Source organism: Lynx rufus, unplaced genomic scaffold (assembly GCF_022079265.1).
Source record: "Lynx rufus isolate CCGP_SWC_20201006 ecotype Redwood Valley unplaced genomic scaffold, mLynRuf1.p SCAF_1, whole genome shotgun sequence".
In the NCBI taxonomy this organism is placed as follows: domain Eukaryota; kingdom Metazoa; phylum Chordata; class Mammalia; order Carnivora; family Felidae; genus Lynx; species Lynx rufus.
The window spans coordinates 132,909,082-132,928,369 of NW_025814823.1; the positions used below are offsets into that span (position 1 = coordinate 132,909,082).

At 40.0% G+C, this 19,288-nt stretch overlaps 1 protein-coding gene across 1 annotated transcript in view; it reads left to right on the forward strand.

The window, feature by feature from the left end:
• Positions 1-19,288, forward strand: part of NLN (neurolysin) — a 66,320-nt gene that overhangs the window by 7,333 nt on the left and 39,699 nt on the right. The window contains exons 3-5 of the mRNA XM_047087274.1: positions 11,263-11,370; positions 14,646-14,748; positions 15,377-15,537. Of these exons, the coding sequence (XP_046943230.1) occupies positions 11,263-11,370; positions 14,646-14,748; positions 15,377-15,537 (372 nt within the window). The remainder of the gene's footprint in view (positions 1-11,262; positions 11,371-14,645; positions 14,749-15,376; positions 15,538-19,288) is intronic.

Below are 19,288 nucleotides of genomic sequence, written 5' to 3' on the forward strand. Positions count from 1 at the left end.
AGCCATTTGACAATTCTATATATTACTCGGTATATAGGCAGTATTTGTTAAAATCTAAAAGTATCAATATGAGTTTTCTGCTAGTACTGGACACTTTAACAAATGGTAAATTTCATCCCATTCATACCTAAAAGACAAAGGTAGATATATCTATTTACTTTTCAGTGTAATGTTGTAAGTAAAATAGGGCAACCATGATATGACACATAAAGCCTTCATTAAGTTGGATAATAGGTTCTTAAAAGTATATGAAATCAGCAATTTCAGGCATAACCTACTAAAATGAGGGTACTGTGAGTAATACTGAGATTTCAAGATACCACCAATGTAGACAATAATCAAATATATTTTTAGTTTGATATAAAATGTTATTTTGGCTCTCGTGTTGTTCTTCACGTAGGATTAATAAATAGAAATAAGAAATTAGGGGCACCTGGCCGGCTCAGTCAGTGGAGCATGCAACTCTTGATCTCAGGGTTCTGAGTTCAAGCCCCACATTGGGTGTAGAGATTACTTAAAAAATAAAATCTTTAAAAAATATATGAAATTACTTTTCTCAGTTCTTTGTGCAAAATCTGCGTTCAGTAAGCCTTCCAGTTATCTATTGATGTATAATCTATTACTTCAAAACTTACTGCCTAAAAATAGCAGCAATCATTTTTTTTTTCTGTCATGGTTTCTGTGGATCAGGAATTCAGAAAGGAATCAATCAGTTGGGTAGCTCTGGCTTGGGGTCTTACATGGAAAAAGGAAGTGGTGGCTGGAGCTGAAGCATGTGGAGGCTAACCAGACATCTCTCTCTTGGTGTCATGTCTGGGCACCTACATGTTGTCTCTTCATGTGGCCTAATTTGGGTCTCCTCATAGCATGGCAGCATCAGGGTAGTAGGACTTGTTTCATGGAGACTCAGGACTCCAAGAATGGTGTTTCCACAAACTCCACAGAAGCCGCCGTTACATTTTCTGACCTCAGAAGTCACCTAGCATCACTTCTGCCATACTGTACTGATTGACCAGTCACTGCGATCTGCCCGAATTCAGGGGACACGACATCTCAGTCTAAGGAGTATCAACTTATTTGCAGTCATGTTTCAAAACCTCCAAAATAAGTCATGTGTTGACTCTAGATGGATGAAATTATAATAGAGCCTGAGACTAACCAGTGTGCCATAGTCTTCCTGCCTCCTTCTTATGTGTGATTAGTACTTTACATTTACATAGCAGTATAGTTATCTAATTTAACTTTCCTACCAAGCTTGTGAGGCATCCCTTTTTTATAAATGGAGATACTGAAGTTCAGAAATGGTAACTTCTCAAGAGCCACAGAGGTAAATATTTAGTCATTGATCATAAACTAAAGCTAGAAACAGTTGGTGACCAATCTGAAAGCTAGGCCTTTAGTAATTGGTGCTAGGACAGGGGTTTTCAAATGTGGGAAAGAAAAAATTGGTTCTTCTCCTCACAAGCAAACTGAGAAACAACTTTTCGAAAATTATATAGGAATATGTCTTTATGATACCTGAGCAGAGAAGTATTTGTGAAACAAGACCCCAAAGTCCTAACTAAAGCATAAGACGGATAAACATGATTGCATTAAAATAAAGAACTTCTGGAGTTCCTGGATGGCCTAGTCAGTTAAGCATTCTGTTCTTTCCGATTCTAAGTCTCCTTCTCTCTCTGCCTCTCCCCTGCTCACACACACACTCTCTCTCTCTCAAAAATAAGTAAACTTAAAAAAAAAAAAATACGGGAGCTTAGGTGGCTAGGTTGGTTAAGCCTCTGGCTTCGGCTAAGATCATGATCTTGTGGTCTGTGAGTTTAAGCCCCACGTCATGCTCTGTGCTGATGGCTTGGAGCCTGGAGCCTGCTTCAGATTCTGTGTCTCCCTCTCTTTCTCTGCCCCTTCCCCGCTCATGCTCTGTCTCTCTCTCAAAAATAAATAAACATTAAAAAAAGTAATAAAAAATAAATAAAAACAAATGCCCATTTATAACTTTGAGACTTAGAAAAAATAAAGAACTTCTATTAATAATGTGAAAAGACACTAAAACTAAAAAATAGTGAAATACACAAATATTAAATTAAGAAATTTATAAAACAGGAAACTAGCAAAGCATTAGTACCTAGGATATATAAAGAGCTACAACAACAACAACAAATCCCAAAAGAAAAATGGGCAAAGGACATGAAAAGATATTTCAGAAGAAACATAAATGTCAATTAAACATGAAAAGATGTTCAACCTCGTCAGTAATTGTGGAAATGCAGATGAAGATCCCAATAGGATACCATTTCATTCACTAGATTTGCAAAATCTAAGAAGTCTAGCAGTGCCAACAATCTGTGAATGTGAATCAATGGGAATGTTTGTTCATTACTGGTAAAGGTGTAAATTAATTAAAAAATTAGAGTAATAACTAATTTGGAGAAAAACTTAATATTATGAAGTAGGATCTCACATTCTCCATAACTCAGCATATCCTCACTGTCTCCTACCTCCCCATTTATCTAGAAATAGTTTTGCATTTGTACACAGGTGAAATTGGACACTTGTGCATAACAACATTATCTATAATAGCAAAACACTGAAACAACTTAGATTTCCATTAGCAGGAAAGTGGATCAATGAATTTTATTATATTTACATTGGAATATTTTATAGCAGTAAAGTAAATAAACTACAGCAACATGCAACAGCATGGCTGAATATGAGTAACAGTGAAAGAAAAAAGTCCCAGAACACTACCTACAACTCAGTATCATTTTACCAAGCTCAAAAAGAAGCAAACCAAATGTATACATACTGGTAAAAATGAAAAAAAAAATGTTTAATATAAAATTCAAGAGAATGGTTACCTGTTGCATAGGAAAGTATAGCAGTGTTGTTAATATTCTTTTTCATAAGTTAAAGGGTAGATTTCATTTGTCTTTATAACATGTATATGTAATTTTACCCCTTTGTTATATAAAAATTATTACATGCAAATTTAACATGTTAAATTTATCCTTAATTCTACCAGGAAAAAAAAAAAGGAATAAGAAATTAAAACAAACATCTCCTTATTCCTTTCAGTTAAAAATGTCCAGGTATCAAAAGCCAGCAGTCAAGGCCACAGATCTTGGTGTTTCCCCATCCTGACAAAGGTTTCTTAGTTGTTGGCTAAAGCCAGCAAAGGTTTCATAGACCCTCTTTCAAGCCATATTGGTGAGAAAAATGTGCACTGTCTCTATGTTGAAACAGTCCAGGCATATAACATTTTATTCCAGTGGACTACTGAGTAATAAGCACAGAAGAGGGACTCTTTAGTGAAATAAGAGTCTCAATTATGCAAGCTGAATTGAGAAATACAGTTATCTATTTTAATATTGTTTATACTAATCTTTCAGAGCCTTTTGCAAGGCTGATTAATCTTAGCCACCTAGTGAAAAGTTTTAATTTTAAAGTGTAAAATAATGCTTTGAAGCATTATACATTTTTGTATTCCACCAGCCATGGAAGCCTCATGCCAAATTAAAATACAGGAAACATGCCTTAAAACCATGGCAAAAAAGAAAGAAAGGAAGGAATGGAAGAAAAGAGGAAAAGAAAAGAAAAAGAAAAGAAAAGAAAAACAAAGAAAAGAGAAGAAAAAAGGGAGAGTGGCAAGGAAGGAAAAAACTAAGTCCAAAATTCAGCATGGTAATGATAAGTGTCTTAACCTACACCATCCCTTCTTGATTTTGAAATACGTAAGTCTAGTTATTGGTCATAATCAGAACTACTGAAACTTGTAGCTTTGTGAGGCTTTAAAAGCCTAGAAACAAAGCATCAACTACCTTGCCTTAGTTTCTCCATTAGCCAGACACCACTCTTGTGCTTCCTGAGTGCTTAACTCTGTCTTCACTCACTATGTGATCCTGACATTGTCTGCTAATGTATCTTTTTTCTTTCATATTACTTAAAGCACTTGCAGGATATTCATCTTTCTTTCCCTGGTACCTAGTGTAAGTGAGAGCTCGGTGAATGTATGCCGAATCAAGCTAAACTGGCCCCAGTTAAATGTGTCTTCGTTCAGGATGACACTTCCCACTCCCAATGTCCTCATTGTGCTGTGACTCAGACCAAAGCAGGGGCTCCTGTGGTGGTAAGTTGAATTAGTAGTAAGCAAGCAGGCCTTTGTGTGGCCCTCCTGTCTGGGAACATAGGCAGCTGCCTAAGAATGCCTGCTTCACAATAGTCAGATAGAAACCTAACAGAAAACAACATTTAAAAGGACAGAAGGGGCACCTGGGTGGCTCAGTAGGTTAAGCGCCCAGCTTTGGCTTGGGTCACGATCTCTCGGTTTGTGAGTTCGAGCCCCGCATCAGGCTCTATGCTGACAGCTCAGAGCCTGGAACCTGCTTTAGATACTGTCTCCCTCTCTCTCTGCCCTTCCCCCACTCATGTTCTATCTTTCTCTGTCTCTCAAAAATGAATAAACGTTAAAAAAAAATAAATAAAAGTTCCAGATGGCCAACAGACACATGAAAAGATGCTCAACATCACTCCTCATCAGGGAAAAACAAATCAAAACCACACTGAGATACCACCTCGCACTGGTCAGAGTGACTAAAGTGAACAAATCAGGAGACTATAGATGCTGGCGAGGATGTGGAGAAACGGGAACCCTCTTGCACTGTTGGTGGAAATGCAAAGTGGTGCAGCTGCTCTGGAAAACAGTATGGAAGTTCCTCGAAAAATTAAAAATGGAACTACCCTATGACCCAGCAATAGCACTGCTAGGAATCTACCCAAAGGATACAGGAATGCTGATGCATAGGGGCACATGTACCCCAATGTTTATAGCAGCACTTTCAACAATAGCCAAATTATGGAAAGAGCCTAAATGTCCATCACCTGACGAGTGGATAAAGAAGATGTGGTATATATATATAAGGGAATACTACTTGGCAATGAAAAGAATGAATTCTGGCTATTTCCAGCAACGTGGATGGAACTGGAAGGTATTATGCTAAGTGAAATAAGCCAGGCAGAGAAAGGCAGATATCATATGTTTTCACTCATATGTGGATCTTGAGAAACTTAACAGAAAGTGGTCTAGTTTCATTCTTCTGCATGTTGCTGTCCAGTTCTCCCAGCACCATTTGTTAAAGAGACTGTCTTTTTTCCATTGGATATTCTTTCCTGCTTTGTCAAAGATTAGTTGGCCATACTTTTGTGCGTCTAGTTCTGGGGTTTCTATTCTATTCCATTGGTCTATGTGTCTGTTTTTGTGCCAAAGCATGCTGTCTTGATGATAACAACTTTGTAGTAGAGACTAAAGTCTGGGATTATGATGCCTCCTGCTTTGGTCTTCTTCTTCAAAATTCCTTTGGCTATTCGGGGGCTTTTGTGGTTCCATACGAATTTTAGGATTGATTGTTCTAGCTTCAAGAAGAATGCTGGTGCAATTTTGATTGGGATTGCATTGAATGTGTAGATAGCTTTGGGTAGTATTGCCATTTTAACAATATTTATTCTTCCAATCCATGAGCACGGAATGTTTTTCCATTTCTTTATATCTTCTTCAATTTCCTTCATAAGCTTTCTATAGTTTTCAGCATACAGATCTTGTACATCTTTGGTTAGGTTTATTCCTAGGTATTTTATGCTTCTTGGTGCAGTTGTGAATGGGATCAGTTTCTTTGTCTTTCTGTTGCTTCATTATTAGTGTATAAGAATGCAACTGATTTCTGTACCTTGATTTTGTATCCTGCAACTTTGCTGAATTCATGTATCAGTTCTAGCAGACTTTTGAAACTAGACCACTTTCTTACACCATTCACAAAAACAAACTCAAAATGGATAAAGGACCTGAATGTGAGACAGGAAACCATCAAAACCCTAGAGGAGAAAGCAGGAAAAAGCCTCTCTGACCTCAGCCGCAGCAATTTCTTACTTGACACATCCCCAAGGGCAAGGGAATTAAAAGCAAAAATGAACTACTGGGACCTCATGAAGATAAAAAGCTTCTGCACAGCAAAGGAAACAATCAACAAAACTAAAAGGCAACCGATGGAATGGGAAAAGATATTTGCAAATGACATATCGGACAAAGGGCTACTATCCAAAATCTATAAATAGCTCACCAAACTCCACACCCAAAAAACAAATAATCCAGTGAAAAAATGGGCAGCAAACATGAATAGACACTTCTCTAAAGAAGACATCCAGGGGCGCCTGGGTGGCTCAGTCGGTTAAGCGGCCAACTTCGGCTCAGGTCATGATCTCATGGTCCATGAGTTCGAGCCCCGCGTCAGGCTCTGTGCTGACAGCTCAGAGCCTGGAGCCAGTTTCAGATTCTGTGTCTCCCTCTCTCTGACCCTCCCCCGTTCATGCTCTGTCTCTCTCTGTCTTCAAAAATAAATAAACGTTAAAAAAAAAAAAGAAAAAAAAAGACATCCAGATGGCCAACAGGCACACGAAAAGATGCTCAACGTCACTCCTCATCAGGGAAATACAAATCAAAACCACACTGAGATACCACCTCATGCCAGTCAGAGTGGCTAAAATGAACAAATCAGGAGACTATAGATGCTGGAGAGGATGTGGAGAAACGGGAACCCTCTTGCACTGTTGGTGGGAATGCAAACTGGTGCAGCTGCTCTAGAAAACAGTGTGGAGTTTCCTCAAAAAATTAAAAATACACCTACCCTATGACCCAGCAATAACATTGCTAGGAATTTACCCAAGGGATACAGGAGTGCTGATGCGTAGGGGCACTTGTACCCCAATGTTTATAGCAGCACTCTCAACAATAGCCAAATATGGAAAGAGCCTAAATGTCCATCAACTGATGAATGGATAAAGAAATTGTGGTTTATATACACAATGGAGTACTACGTGGCAATGAGAAAGAATGAAATATGGCCCTTTGTAGCAACGTGGATGGAACTGGAGAGTGTGATGCTAAGTGAAATAAGCCATACAGAGAAAGACAGATACCATATGGTTTCACTCTTACGTGGATCCTGAGAAACTTAACAGAAACCCATGGGAGAGGGGAAGGAAAAAAAAAAAGAGGTTAGAGTGGGAGAGAGCCAAAGCATAAGAGACTGTTAAAAACTGAGAACAAACTGAGGGTTGATGGGGGGTGGGAGGGAGGGGAGGGTGGGTGATGGGTATTGAGGAGGGCACCTGTTGGGATGAGCACTGGGTGTTGTATGGAAACCAGTTTGACAATAAATTTCATATTTAAAAAAAAAAACTTAACAGAAGACTGGGGGAGGGGAAGGGGAAAAAAAAGTTACAGAGAGGGAGGGAGGCAAACCATAAGAGACACTGGATACGGAGAACAAACTGGGAGTTGATGGGGGATGGGGGAGAGGGGAAAGTGAGTGATGGGCATTGAGGAGGGCACCTGTTGGGATGAGCACTGGGTGTTGTATGGAAACCAATTTGACAATAAGTTATGTTTAAATAAATGAACAGGAAAAAGGAGAACAAAACTTCATATATAACATATTTAAGTAAGTTATGCCTCTGTCTTAGCTTTTGCAATAGAATCTGTATTCTGTTATCTTCTATTTGCTTTAGCATATCAGTTTTTCTAAATGATATTCAAAAGAATATACTATCTTAATTTTCAGGATTCTTTTTTTTTTAATGTTTATTTATTTTAGAGATGGAGAGAGAGACAGAGCACAAGTGGGGGAGGAGCAGAGAGAGAGGGAGACACAGAATCTGAAACAGGCTCCAGGCTCTGAGCTGTCAGCACAGAGCCCGACACGGGGCTTGAACTCAGGAACAGGGAAATCAGGACCTGAGCTGAAGTCAGACGGTCAACCCACTGGGCCACCCAGGCGCCCTGGGATTCTTTTTTTTGTAAGTTTTATTTATTTTGAGAGAGACAGAGACAGCACAAGTGGGGGTGGGGCAGAGAGAGAGGGTGAGAGAGAGAATCCCAAACAGGCTCCGCACTGTGAGCACAGAGCCCAACGTGGGGTTAGAACCCACAGGGTCATGGGAACATGACTTGAGCCAAAACCAAGAGTCAGATGCTGAACTGACTGAGCCACCCAGCCACCCCTGTTTTCAGGATTCTTTTAACACGGTTATAATTCCTACTTTGTGTACACAATATAGAATGTCCCACTGAAAAAAATTTTTATTTACATATTTTTTAAGTTTATTTATTTTGAAAGAGAGAGAGAGAGAGGGAGAGACAAAGAGAATCCGAAGCATTCTCCATGCTGTCAACAGAGTCCAATGAGGGGCTTGATCTCATAAACCATAAGATCATAACCTGAGCCGAAATCAAAAGTAGGATGCTCAAGGAACTAAGCCACCCAGGTGCCTCTATATATTTTAGAAACTGAAAATGTGAAGGTCTTGTGAAGAAAAGGACAAAGTCATGGGATAGAAGGTGGGGAGGATTTGGGAGATATTAAGAAATTTCACTTATTTATATGTGAATTATATTAACATATATATAAATGTTATATATTATATATTTATAATATATATTGTATATTATATATATACTAATTATAGTACTAATAATTAGTAATATATTTTACTAATAAATAGCTGAATGATCTCAGGAACTTCTCTTCAGTTTTCTTGTCTGTAAAATGAATATACAAGCATATGTGTAAGTGTGTGTGCACGTGTGCACGGGTGCTTTCACGCTTCTATATAAAAGCTCTTTGTTACAGGAAGAGGTTAGGGGGAAACTAAATCTTGTCACCACAGAGATTAAATGAATTAAGTGCCTCTGCTGTCAGATTATATAAATTTGAAAGTTACTTCAGAGCACTTTAGGCCTTGCCCTAACCCTGAAGAGGAGAAACTTCACCCAAAGAGGCCTGAGACCTTGTTGGATTCAAGTGGATTCAATTCTTGTTCAGCAAGGATGGTGCAAGGCCAGCAGAACAGTGTAGTAAGTACTTGGGCAGTAATTCTGACCTTGCCTGGAGATTGTAAGGGAGAATATTCTTATGATCAGCTCTGGGACAGGAATGTGCTTCAGAAGCACATTTTAGAAGTGCTTAACTCCTACTAGAGCCCTCCAGAGATTGCCGAGACCTCAGAGTCTGACTGGCAGATGGTGCCTGGTTACATTTGAGTCAGAATTTTGTTAAGTGTCATTTTTGTGCCCAGTCAACTATTTCAGTACAGATGATTAGTCATATTTTAATTAGACCTAATTCAAGGCAGATTTTTCATAGAACATCCTTCTACCTGTTTATGCTTGTCTTACCTTTTTGGGGGAGTCAATAGTTTTTACCTAATCTAGACCATGAGTTTTGAGTTTACTGTGCTGAGTACGCTTCTGGGCTGTCTGAAGTAGCAGCCCTGGTGCTCCCAGATACAGCAAGTCCAGGCACTCCTAGTTGGGGAGCCCCTCCTGATGGAGCTTAGCACAGAGTGAGAATTCTGCTCGCGTCAGCTGCTGAGATAGGTGAAGAGCCTCTGTTCTCAGGTCAGGGCCAGTGTGACCAGGTAAACCCAGGAACCAAGTACGTGGTACACTGCTGTGCAGCAGTGTGCCTGGCTTCTGCCTTGGCCCACTTCCCTGATGGGAAAGCCCTCTGCTCCCAGTCTCAGCCTGCTCATTTGGGTCCTTCACAACTTAACCCAACTCTTGACAGGCCCTTTTCACTGCAGTTTTTTTCTGCCCCTGCTACATATAGCTCCTGCCTAGATGCTCCCCAACCTTACAACATCCAGTATTGTACTTTCTAGAAACTCCTATTGCCATGCCCCACACCTCAGGACATACTTTCTGGTACTGTTAAAACCGGCCTTGATAAATCCAGGTTAATCACATCCACATGAACTCTGTGATTTGAACTGCTAGCCGTCCCTGAGGGAGCCAGCCCACAGCCCACTTAAGTCCCCCTGGTCATTCTGGGTCTCTTGCCATTGCAGGCACCTGCTGTGGGGACCCCAGTGTTTGCCAACACCAACTAGAGAGGGTTCCAACTCCAGTCATGCCAGCATGCTCAGAAGTTCTCCATGGATATGAAAGGAGATTATTATAGAAAAAGGAGACTTACTGTTCTCTGCCTCCACAGAGAATAAATGCAGAGGAAACTATGAGTAATGTATGCACAACAAGTGCTTTTTAGTACCAGGACATAAAATTTTTTATTGGCAGGCAAAGTGAGATACAGATTGTTATATTAAGTAGTGCCCTCAGTTAAAATACAGCTATTTGCCTGCTGCAACAAAATGTAAAAAATTACAGAATTATTGCAGCAAAGGCTTGCACCAACAGTCTAAAATGCAGACACTAAAGCTGAGCACTGTTCTTTCAAAGATATACTTAGTTGGGAAAATATAAAGTTCAGGGGTGGACAGCCCAGGTCTTCATGGAGAGAGAGTGCACCCAATGGTAGATCTCTAAGGCTCTAGAGACAGAAGTCTCTCATTGGCTGTCACCCACACTGAGTCCATTACACCTGCTGACTCTGTCTGCAGTCCATTTCCTCCGAAGGACCATGAACTGACCAGCCATCCAGATGTGCCATGCATATTCCACCTGTTTTGAAGAAACATCTGGTGTTTTTATTACCTTGCTATTGCTGGGGGAATTTTCCATTCTCCTCCAAGGCCCTCCATTCTTTTCAGTGATGTTGTTTGTGTTGCTGCATAAGGGTTCAAATGTTCTGTCCAGCTTTCTTCCTTTTTGTGCAGTGTTGACTCATTTTCCCCAGACACTTGTTCATATGCTGCTTGCTGTCGTCTCTTGATCTCTCTTGCCAAACGACAGTAAGGCATTTTTGAAGTGCCGGAAGTCTTTGGCTGGGGTTTTATCCAGCTGTCCTTGTTTGGTATGTTGGCAAAAGAGTCCCACTCTCCATTTGTGTAGAATTTGCCCATTATTTCTATTCCTGCCTCTCAAGTGGAGCCAGGTTAGCCAAATGATAGAAAATTAAATCCAGATGATTCGCGATAAGGAATATGTTTTATGAAAAAGACCATGGTCATAGAGAATGCTCAGAATGAGATTATGCAAATGTTTCTATTATCACACGTTCAAGTAGTACAGACGCCCTTGATTCTAATGCAAGGCAAAGCAATTCTGGTTAGCTTTTTATTTATTTAATTTATCTCTTTTAAATGAGCAAAGCTCACTTAAGCATAAAAGAAATTAGGTCTTCAAAAGAGCCTGCCTCGTAATCACCTATGTGTTTCATAGCCCAACAGAGATGATGAATAAATTTGCTTTGGTCTCATAGTTGATAATATACCCATGCACTGTTGTACAGAAATGGCTGTCATGCTCTTTCATTTCAGGAAACCTGTGATCTGGGTAAGATAAAACCTGAAGCCAGGAGATATTTGGAAAAGTCAGTTAAAATGGGAAAAAGGAATGGGCTCCATCTTCCAGAACAAGTACAAAATGTGAGTTTGTTTCTTTTTTTTTTTTAATTTTTAAAAATGTTTTATTTTAAGTAGACTCCATACCCATCGTGGGGCTTGGACTCATGACCCTGAGATCAAAAGAGGCATGCTCTACCAACTGAGCCACCCAGGCACCCTGTTTATTTTTCTTATTGGAAAGAAAAAGAATAAATAAACAAAATACAACAACAGCAACAACAACAAAAAAAAACAAGTAACACATTTGTAATATGGAAAATAACACGTAATATTAAATCCGTTTACAGTGTATTTGGTAGTCAGTGTTTTTAAATTCTGCAACCCCTAAAAAAAAAAAAAAAGAAAGAAAAAAAAGTCTATAACTCCTGTAAACCTCATGGTGACTGACAAACAACTCATGATTTTTTTTAATCCTGTATATTTTACCTTTGTTTCATGTGTGCTGGGTTTATTTTCCCTACTGTATTTTACATTTTCTTAAAGCTGGTTCCAGATCTTAATAGTTGATTTACATCCTCACTCCCTTGGTCCTACAGAGATAGCACACTCTGGTAATAAAATTTTTATGATGGAGAGTTTTATTCTTTTTCTGTCAAGATTTTATTTAAATTCAAGTTAGTTACATGTAGTGTAGTATTAGTTTCAGGAATAGAATTCACTGATTCATCACTTCCAGATAACACCCAGTGCTCATCACAAGTGCACTCCTTAATGGCCCATCATCCATCTGGCCCCTCCCGCCACCCACTTCCCCTCAGCCACCCTCAGTTTGTGCTCTATAATTAAGTCTCTTATGGTTTGCCTCCCTTTCTGTTTTTATCTTATTTTTCCTTCCCTTCCCCTACGTTCATATGATGGAGAGTTTTAATACAAGCATTTTAGAATGAAATACCCTATGATTAATACATTTAACCCTTGAACAGCCTGAGGGTCAGGGTGGTGACCCCCTGCACAGTCAGAAATGCACATATAACTTCTGACTCCCCAGAAATTTAACTACTAAAGTCTCCTGTTGACCAGGAACTTTATCCATAATGTAGTCAATTAACTTGTATTTTGTATGTTTTGTGTATTATATACTGTATTCTTAAAGAAGGCCAGAAAAAAGATGTTACTGAGAAAATTGTAAGCAAAAGAAAAAACACTGACAGGACTGAAATTTATTTACTGAAAAAAATCTGTATATATGTGGACCCAGATAGTTCAAATCCCTGTTGTTCAAGGGCCAACTGCATAAACCTTTTAAAGCCAGAGAGATTAGCTACTGAAAAGTGCTTCTCAAATTGTCTCTTGTCTAATGCTGATCACATCTTCCAGTTTAGTAAACTCAGCTGTAGAATTAACTCATTCTTCTTGGACAGGAAAAACAAACCCATGATTTGTTTCCAGGTCATTCTTCTATTCTCCTGTTCCAGTAGAACAGGAAATAACCAAGTGATGTTCAGCATAGTAGATACAACTGAAGGTACCACTGACATACGGGTACCTTTCTGTCACCCAGATGCCCTTTGAACACCTTGTGTCTTTACCTCGTTATAGGAGCAATGTGACTGATCTCACTTATCTGACCTTTTGTCTTCCTGGTCACTCATCAAATCTATTTGGGGCATGAACACTGTATTAGTTAAAATGTGTTTACTTACAGCTCACAAAACCCTGTTGACACAGTTTAAACAACAGGAGATTTATTTGCTTGTATAACTGGGAAGTTCCACCATCCAGAAGGACATAGAGAAGTCTCCATCAAACCTCCCCTCATGTCTTAGTGGTGGCCCAGATTGGATCATATGCCAAATCTCAAATCCCCTTTTAGTGAGGATAATGCCAGGCCTGGCTTACCTGAACCAGTCCCATCCCAATTGATATCCTAACTGGCACAGAGTCACACCCCTGGAACTTCAGATAGGATCAGGTCCCACCCAATCTACATGGCTACTGTAGAATGAGGGAGAGGGGAAGGGAGTTTGGGGTGACAATCAGAGTGTCCAAAAACAGTATTGCGCAGTATGTGTTAAGTCAGCCGACTCAAATTTAGCGTGCAACAGAATTACCTGGAAAGCTTTTAAAGCTCTGAGTACAGGGCTTCATGTCTGAGAGTTTGTGTTTTCATTGGTTTGGTGTGAATCTCAAGAATATGCATTTCTGGGGCACCTGGATGGCTCACTTGGTTGAGCATCCAACTTTTGATTTCAGCTCAGGTCATGATCTCATAGATGTGCGATCGAGCCCTGCTTCAGGCTCTACACTGGGCATGGAGCCCATTTAAGATTCTTTCTTCATCTTCCTCTGCCCCTCTCTCTCTCTCTTCTGTCTCTCAAGAAAAAAAAAAAGAATATGCATTTCTAATAAATTCCCAGGTGATATTGAGGCTTCTGGTCAGGCCCATGCTTTGAGAACCATTATGGTTTATGTAAATTTCATTATCTAGCATTTTTAGAAGATGGGACAGGTTAATAAAAATGTCTCATGTTTTTTTCTTGTGGTTTCCTTTTTTTTCTTCCTTTGATTTCCCACTTAATAGTTTTTATACATATGTTAGGTCCCATTAATCACCTCAGTTTACAAAGCTCTGTAACACTAAGATATAGCCTTTTTTCCAAAGCAACTATAGAATTAATTTGCACTTCTTATCTCTTGGTTTACTTCAGCACCAAATACTGATTTCTACATTAAAACTTTGAATTGGAAAAGATTAGAAATATGTTAATTATTAATAAGCTACTAGATTGATCCATTCACCCAGCAACTATTTATTTTGTGTATATACCATGTGCCAGAGTGCACTTTGACTATCCCTCCTAAATTTATTTAGCTCTTACAAGTTTACAGCTAATTTCTACTGCATCACTGGAATTGCCTTTTTGTACATGTTGCATACAGATACTCATGGACATAGCAGAGAAGACTGCAAGGGAACTGTTGTATCAAGCATATCTTTATTTTTTTTTTAACATTTATTTATTTATTTTGAGAGAGAGAGAGAACACAAGCAGGGGAGGGACATAGGGAGAGGGAGAGAGAGGATCCTAAGCAGACTTTGCACTGTCAGCACGGAGTCTGATGTAGGGCTCGAACTCACAAACCTTGAGATTAAAACCTGAGCTGAAATCAAGAGTCAGACGCTCAACCGACTGACCACCCAAGCACTCCTCAAGTATGCCTTTAAAAAAAGTACTTCCTGATAGTTGGGTATAGAAGCCAGTCTTCATATAAAAGTGAAACTTACTTGACCAATGACAATAAAAATCAAAGTTTCATTTTATTGTTCATATTCTGTATTTGTATCCTCTGTTCAGGAAATCAAAGCAATGAAGAAAAGAATGAGTGAGCTATGTATTGACTTCAACAAAAATCTCAATGAGGATGATACCTTCCTTGTATTTTCTAAGGCCGAACTTGGTAAAATCCTGTGGTTTTTTTTTTTTTCTGGATTAAATAATATAATTTAGGCAAATAATGTTACCTCATAATTTGTCAAATCAGAGTTGAAAGAATTTTTTAAAAAATGACCCAGTGCCTTCTACAGAGCCCATCATGCCTTCTACAGAAAAGACAACCAAACCATGCATAGATTTTATGCTAATAAGAGTGTATACTGTTTTTAGAGATAGTCCAAAGGAGATTTCATAATATTTCTTGGTAAATTACACTGGTATTTAACAGCCTTCAGTGCCTTGACATTTTTTTGCCTTATAATGTCCCCTACATTGTCACTTAACCTAGTGTCTTCTTAATCTGTTCTGGATCTTTCTTGGCTTAATTTTGCCTGTTCTCCATCAAAATACCATCTGCACCAGTGCACTGAAGCCTATTCATGTTTTGAATTACCACCTCCTAAGCCACCTGTCTTCTAACTACCACCCCCAATCCGGTAACATCCAAATGATATTATAAGGATTGTCATTATTTTACTTGAACTTCAATTACTCTACAGAATTCCTAGAGATTCTTAAAGGCACCATGCCAATGCTAAATCAACCAATAATGAGTGGAAAAAATTGATGTATGAGAAAATGATTTTTTGCAGGTGCTCTTCCTGATGATTTCATTGACAGTTTAGAAAAGACAGATGATGACAAGTATAAAATTACTTTAAAATATCCACACTATTTTCCCGTCATGAAGAAATGTTGCATCCCTGAAACCAGAAGGAAGATGGAAATGGCTTTTAATACAAGGTGCAAAGAGGTACTCTAAATGTTTGTCTTTTGTCTTTATGGGAGATTTTAAGAAAGAGGTTTGCTTTGTTTACCAGTGTCAGAGTTAGCTCAGAGACCAGTACACTTATTTGTGTGAGTATTATGCCTCCTAATTCCTGAAAGCTTTTAGCTTTTCCCTTGCTCATTAGCAGCCTCAGTGTGGCCATATCCTATGCTATTCTAATAAAAATAGAATGGGTTAAATAAACTAAAAGTTGTATTCTTTCACTAAGTTGCTAGTCAAGGGCTCGTGGAGCACCTGTCTTCAACAAGTGACTTCCAAGGCCATTCCAGCTGTCCCCATTTCCCAGCTTCTTGGGAAGAAGGAAAATAAAGACAGCACTTTTAAGAAGCCCTGGAAATGACATACATCAACTCCATTCACATCCCATTGACTCGAGATTCCATCATGTAGCCATATCTAGCTGCAGGAGAACCTGGGAAGTATAGACTTTAGTTGGCAGTCTTTGGCTCAGCTCAGGGAATTCTATTACCAAAAAAGGAAGAAATAGAAATGCATTCTTAGAGTCAACTAGCCAGCTCCACCACAGTCTGCCTCTCTAGCTCTGCAGATAACTCCTTTTTTCCCCCACCTATAGAACCTATTCACCATATGTCAGATTCTAACCAGTTACTGCCTTGAGCTCAAACCCCTGCATGTCTGGAGTCCTCCCCACTTGTAGCTTCTCATTATCTAGCAGCCTGTGAAAGAGAGGGCAAGTTGTCTGGTCCATTCATCCCCACCATGCACACCCACTGATAGAATAGGAACAGAATAACCACACTAAAAGCTCCTATTTGGAAAAGGAAAGCATGAGAAACATAGGCCCATACCAGTTTTCAAAAAGCTCTGGTGAAGTTCCTTGGATAGCTCATTAAAGTTATTTGGGTTTTTTTTTTCCAATAGGAGTTTGTTTTAGCAATTGTACTCCATGACGCCTGGTTTTACCTGCCAGAAATTCTTTCTTTCCTGTTACCTTCCATGACTATATCCTGGGCAGCTACTAATAAAGATGCCTGCTGATGCTGGTTTGACACCTGAGGATTGCTTTAGGGATCAAATAACCTCAAGCTTTTGTAGGCCAAGCTCATGATGCCTTTGGTAATACAATTCCCTCAAAAACTTAGTAGGTTTATTGTCTGTTTGCTTCTAGTCAGATCCATGTTAAAACGTTTACACCCAAATAATGTTTTGGTCAACATTTCTTAAACCTACCAGATCTTTTTATATTGGCTCATATATCCTATCCATCCTGCTTTTTTTTCAATTTAATGGAGTCTGTTTTGGGGCCTTCTGAAACAGTAGGCTTGAGGAGGAAGGCAACATTCTCAAATGCATCTCTACAATTCAGTAACTCTGAGTGACAGTCTTTTCTCCCAATGTTAGGAGTACAGAGCAGTCAGCTTTTCCAGCCGTCTGAAGGCCCAGATTGTAGGCCATAGACAGAATCTCTGCTGGGAGAAGTCTTTTCCTTCCATCTTTGCAAACTGATCGCTTCTCACTTGAGAACTTGAGTTCATCTCTCTTATGTAGTCTTTCTAAAAGCCACAGATAACAACAAACATGCACCAACATTGTTAGTTTTCCCCCAACAGTTCCTCTAGAGCTAAGACTCTGTAGGTAATTGCCCTGCCTTCCAAGTAATGCTATGAAATAGCTTTAACAAATGTTACCATGGGGTATAAGGATTGTCACCCTCCCAGCTTGCACTGTCTTTGTCCTTACCTTCCATTCCCGTACATTTTTCATTTTTCTTATAGCAATATCCTATTCCTAATATCAGCCTCTGTGGGTATAAGGTTACAGGTTAAGCAGCTAACAAAAGCCAGCCAAAAGCATAGTGACTCAAATAAAATAAAAGTTATTTCTCTTGAGAAAGGATTAGTGGTTGGCAGAGGTTGGGGACACTGGAGAATTGCTGTTTAATGGTTACCAAGTTTCCGTTTGGAGTGTTGGAAAAGTTTTGGAAACAGATAGTAGTAGTGGTTGCACAATAGCATAAATGCAATTTGTGCTACTGAATTGTACACTGAAAAATGTTTAAAATGGGAGTTCCAGCGGGAGTGGGACCAGAGAGCCCTGAGCAGCCCAGCCCCCACTGGCCAGTTCGCATGACACCCCGAGGAGATGCAGCTACCTCAGCCAGCCCAGTCACCATCACAGCCACCACAAGCAGGGAGAGGGGGACCCAGCCCTCACCCACCCTCTGCTCTGCAGACCCTAGGCCCCCTCACCTCCATGGTCAGCAGAGACAGGTCATCACAACGAAGATTTTCGGAACTGTCAAGTGGTTCAGCATGTAAGAAACAATTGTGGTTTCATCAACAGGAATGAGACCAAGGAAGATGCGTTTCTGCTCCAGACTGCCATAAAGAATAACCCGGTGTGGGCGCACCTGAGTGGCTCAGTGGGTTAAGCATCTGACTCTTGATTTCAGCTCAGGTCATGATTTCATGGTTGTGGGATCGAGCCCCACATTGGGTTCCATGTTGAGCATGGAGCCTGCTTGAGATTCTCTGTCCCTCTCTCTTTGTCCCTCTGCCCCATTCATGTGTGCTTTCTCTCTCTCTCTCTCCCTCTCTCAAAATAAATAAATAAACATTAAAAAAAAAAAAAAAGAATAACCCAGGGAGATACCTGCACATTGTAGGAGAGGGAGAGACTGGAGTTTGGTGTTGGAGAAGGAAAGGGTATGGAGGCAGCAAATGTGACAGGCCCTCATGGAGCCCCAGCACTAGGCAGTAAATGCACAGCTGATGGTAACTGTTACTGATTCTCTGTCGTGGGGCTCCTCCCCACAGTTACCCACAGAAGTACCAGAATAGTGAGGTGGGGGCTGGGAGAGAAGGGCTGGAACGGTGCTCCCAAAGGCCAGACCCTACCACGCCTGCCCTCCTGCAGGCCATGGTTCCTACCTGCCAGGGGTGGCAACCAGTCTTCCAACCCTCCCGTGCAGGGAGAAGTGCTGGAGGGCACTGGCAAGCAGAGTGAAGGAGAGCAAGGCAGACCACGACTCCACAGGGGTCCTCCTCACCAGAGACAGCCTAGAGAGGATGGCAGTGAAGACAGTAAGGAAAATCAAGATGAGACCCAGTGTCAGCAGCCACCTCAGGGTCACTGCCGATACAACTTCAGCGACCCATACAGACAACCAGAAAACCCTAAACCACAAGATGGCACGGAGACCAAAGCAGCCAAATCTACAGGCTGAGAAGTAGTCTGCTGGCTGAGTAAATGCCAGCTTACCTTCTCTACCATCATATGGTTTCATCCTTCCACAAGAAGTGAATATGAAATTCCAACAATAAGAAATGAACAAGGAGTACCTGGGTAGCTCATTCGGTTATGCATTTGGCTCAGGTCATGATCTCAGTTCATGAGTTTGAGTCCCGCATTGGGCTCTGTGCTGACGGCTCCGAGCCTGCAGTCTGCTTCAGATTCTGTCTCTCTCTCCCTGCCCATGCCCTGCTTGTTCTCTGTCTCGCAAATGTAAAAATTAAAACATAAAAAAAAAAAAAAAAAGAAATGGACAAAAGATTGGAGCTGAAGACCTGAAGTGCTTGCCTTTTGTCCATTGAACAGATAACTAAAACTTCTAATCTGCATTATCTATGCAACATGGGGTTTTTATTATTTTTACCTAAAGACATCTCTTTTTGGTAATGACCAATATTTTTTTTTAATTTAAGCCTGATTTTTCTCAATATGTCTTTAAAGGTTTTTAAACTGTTTTCCTATC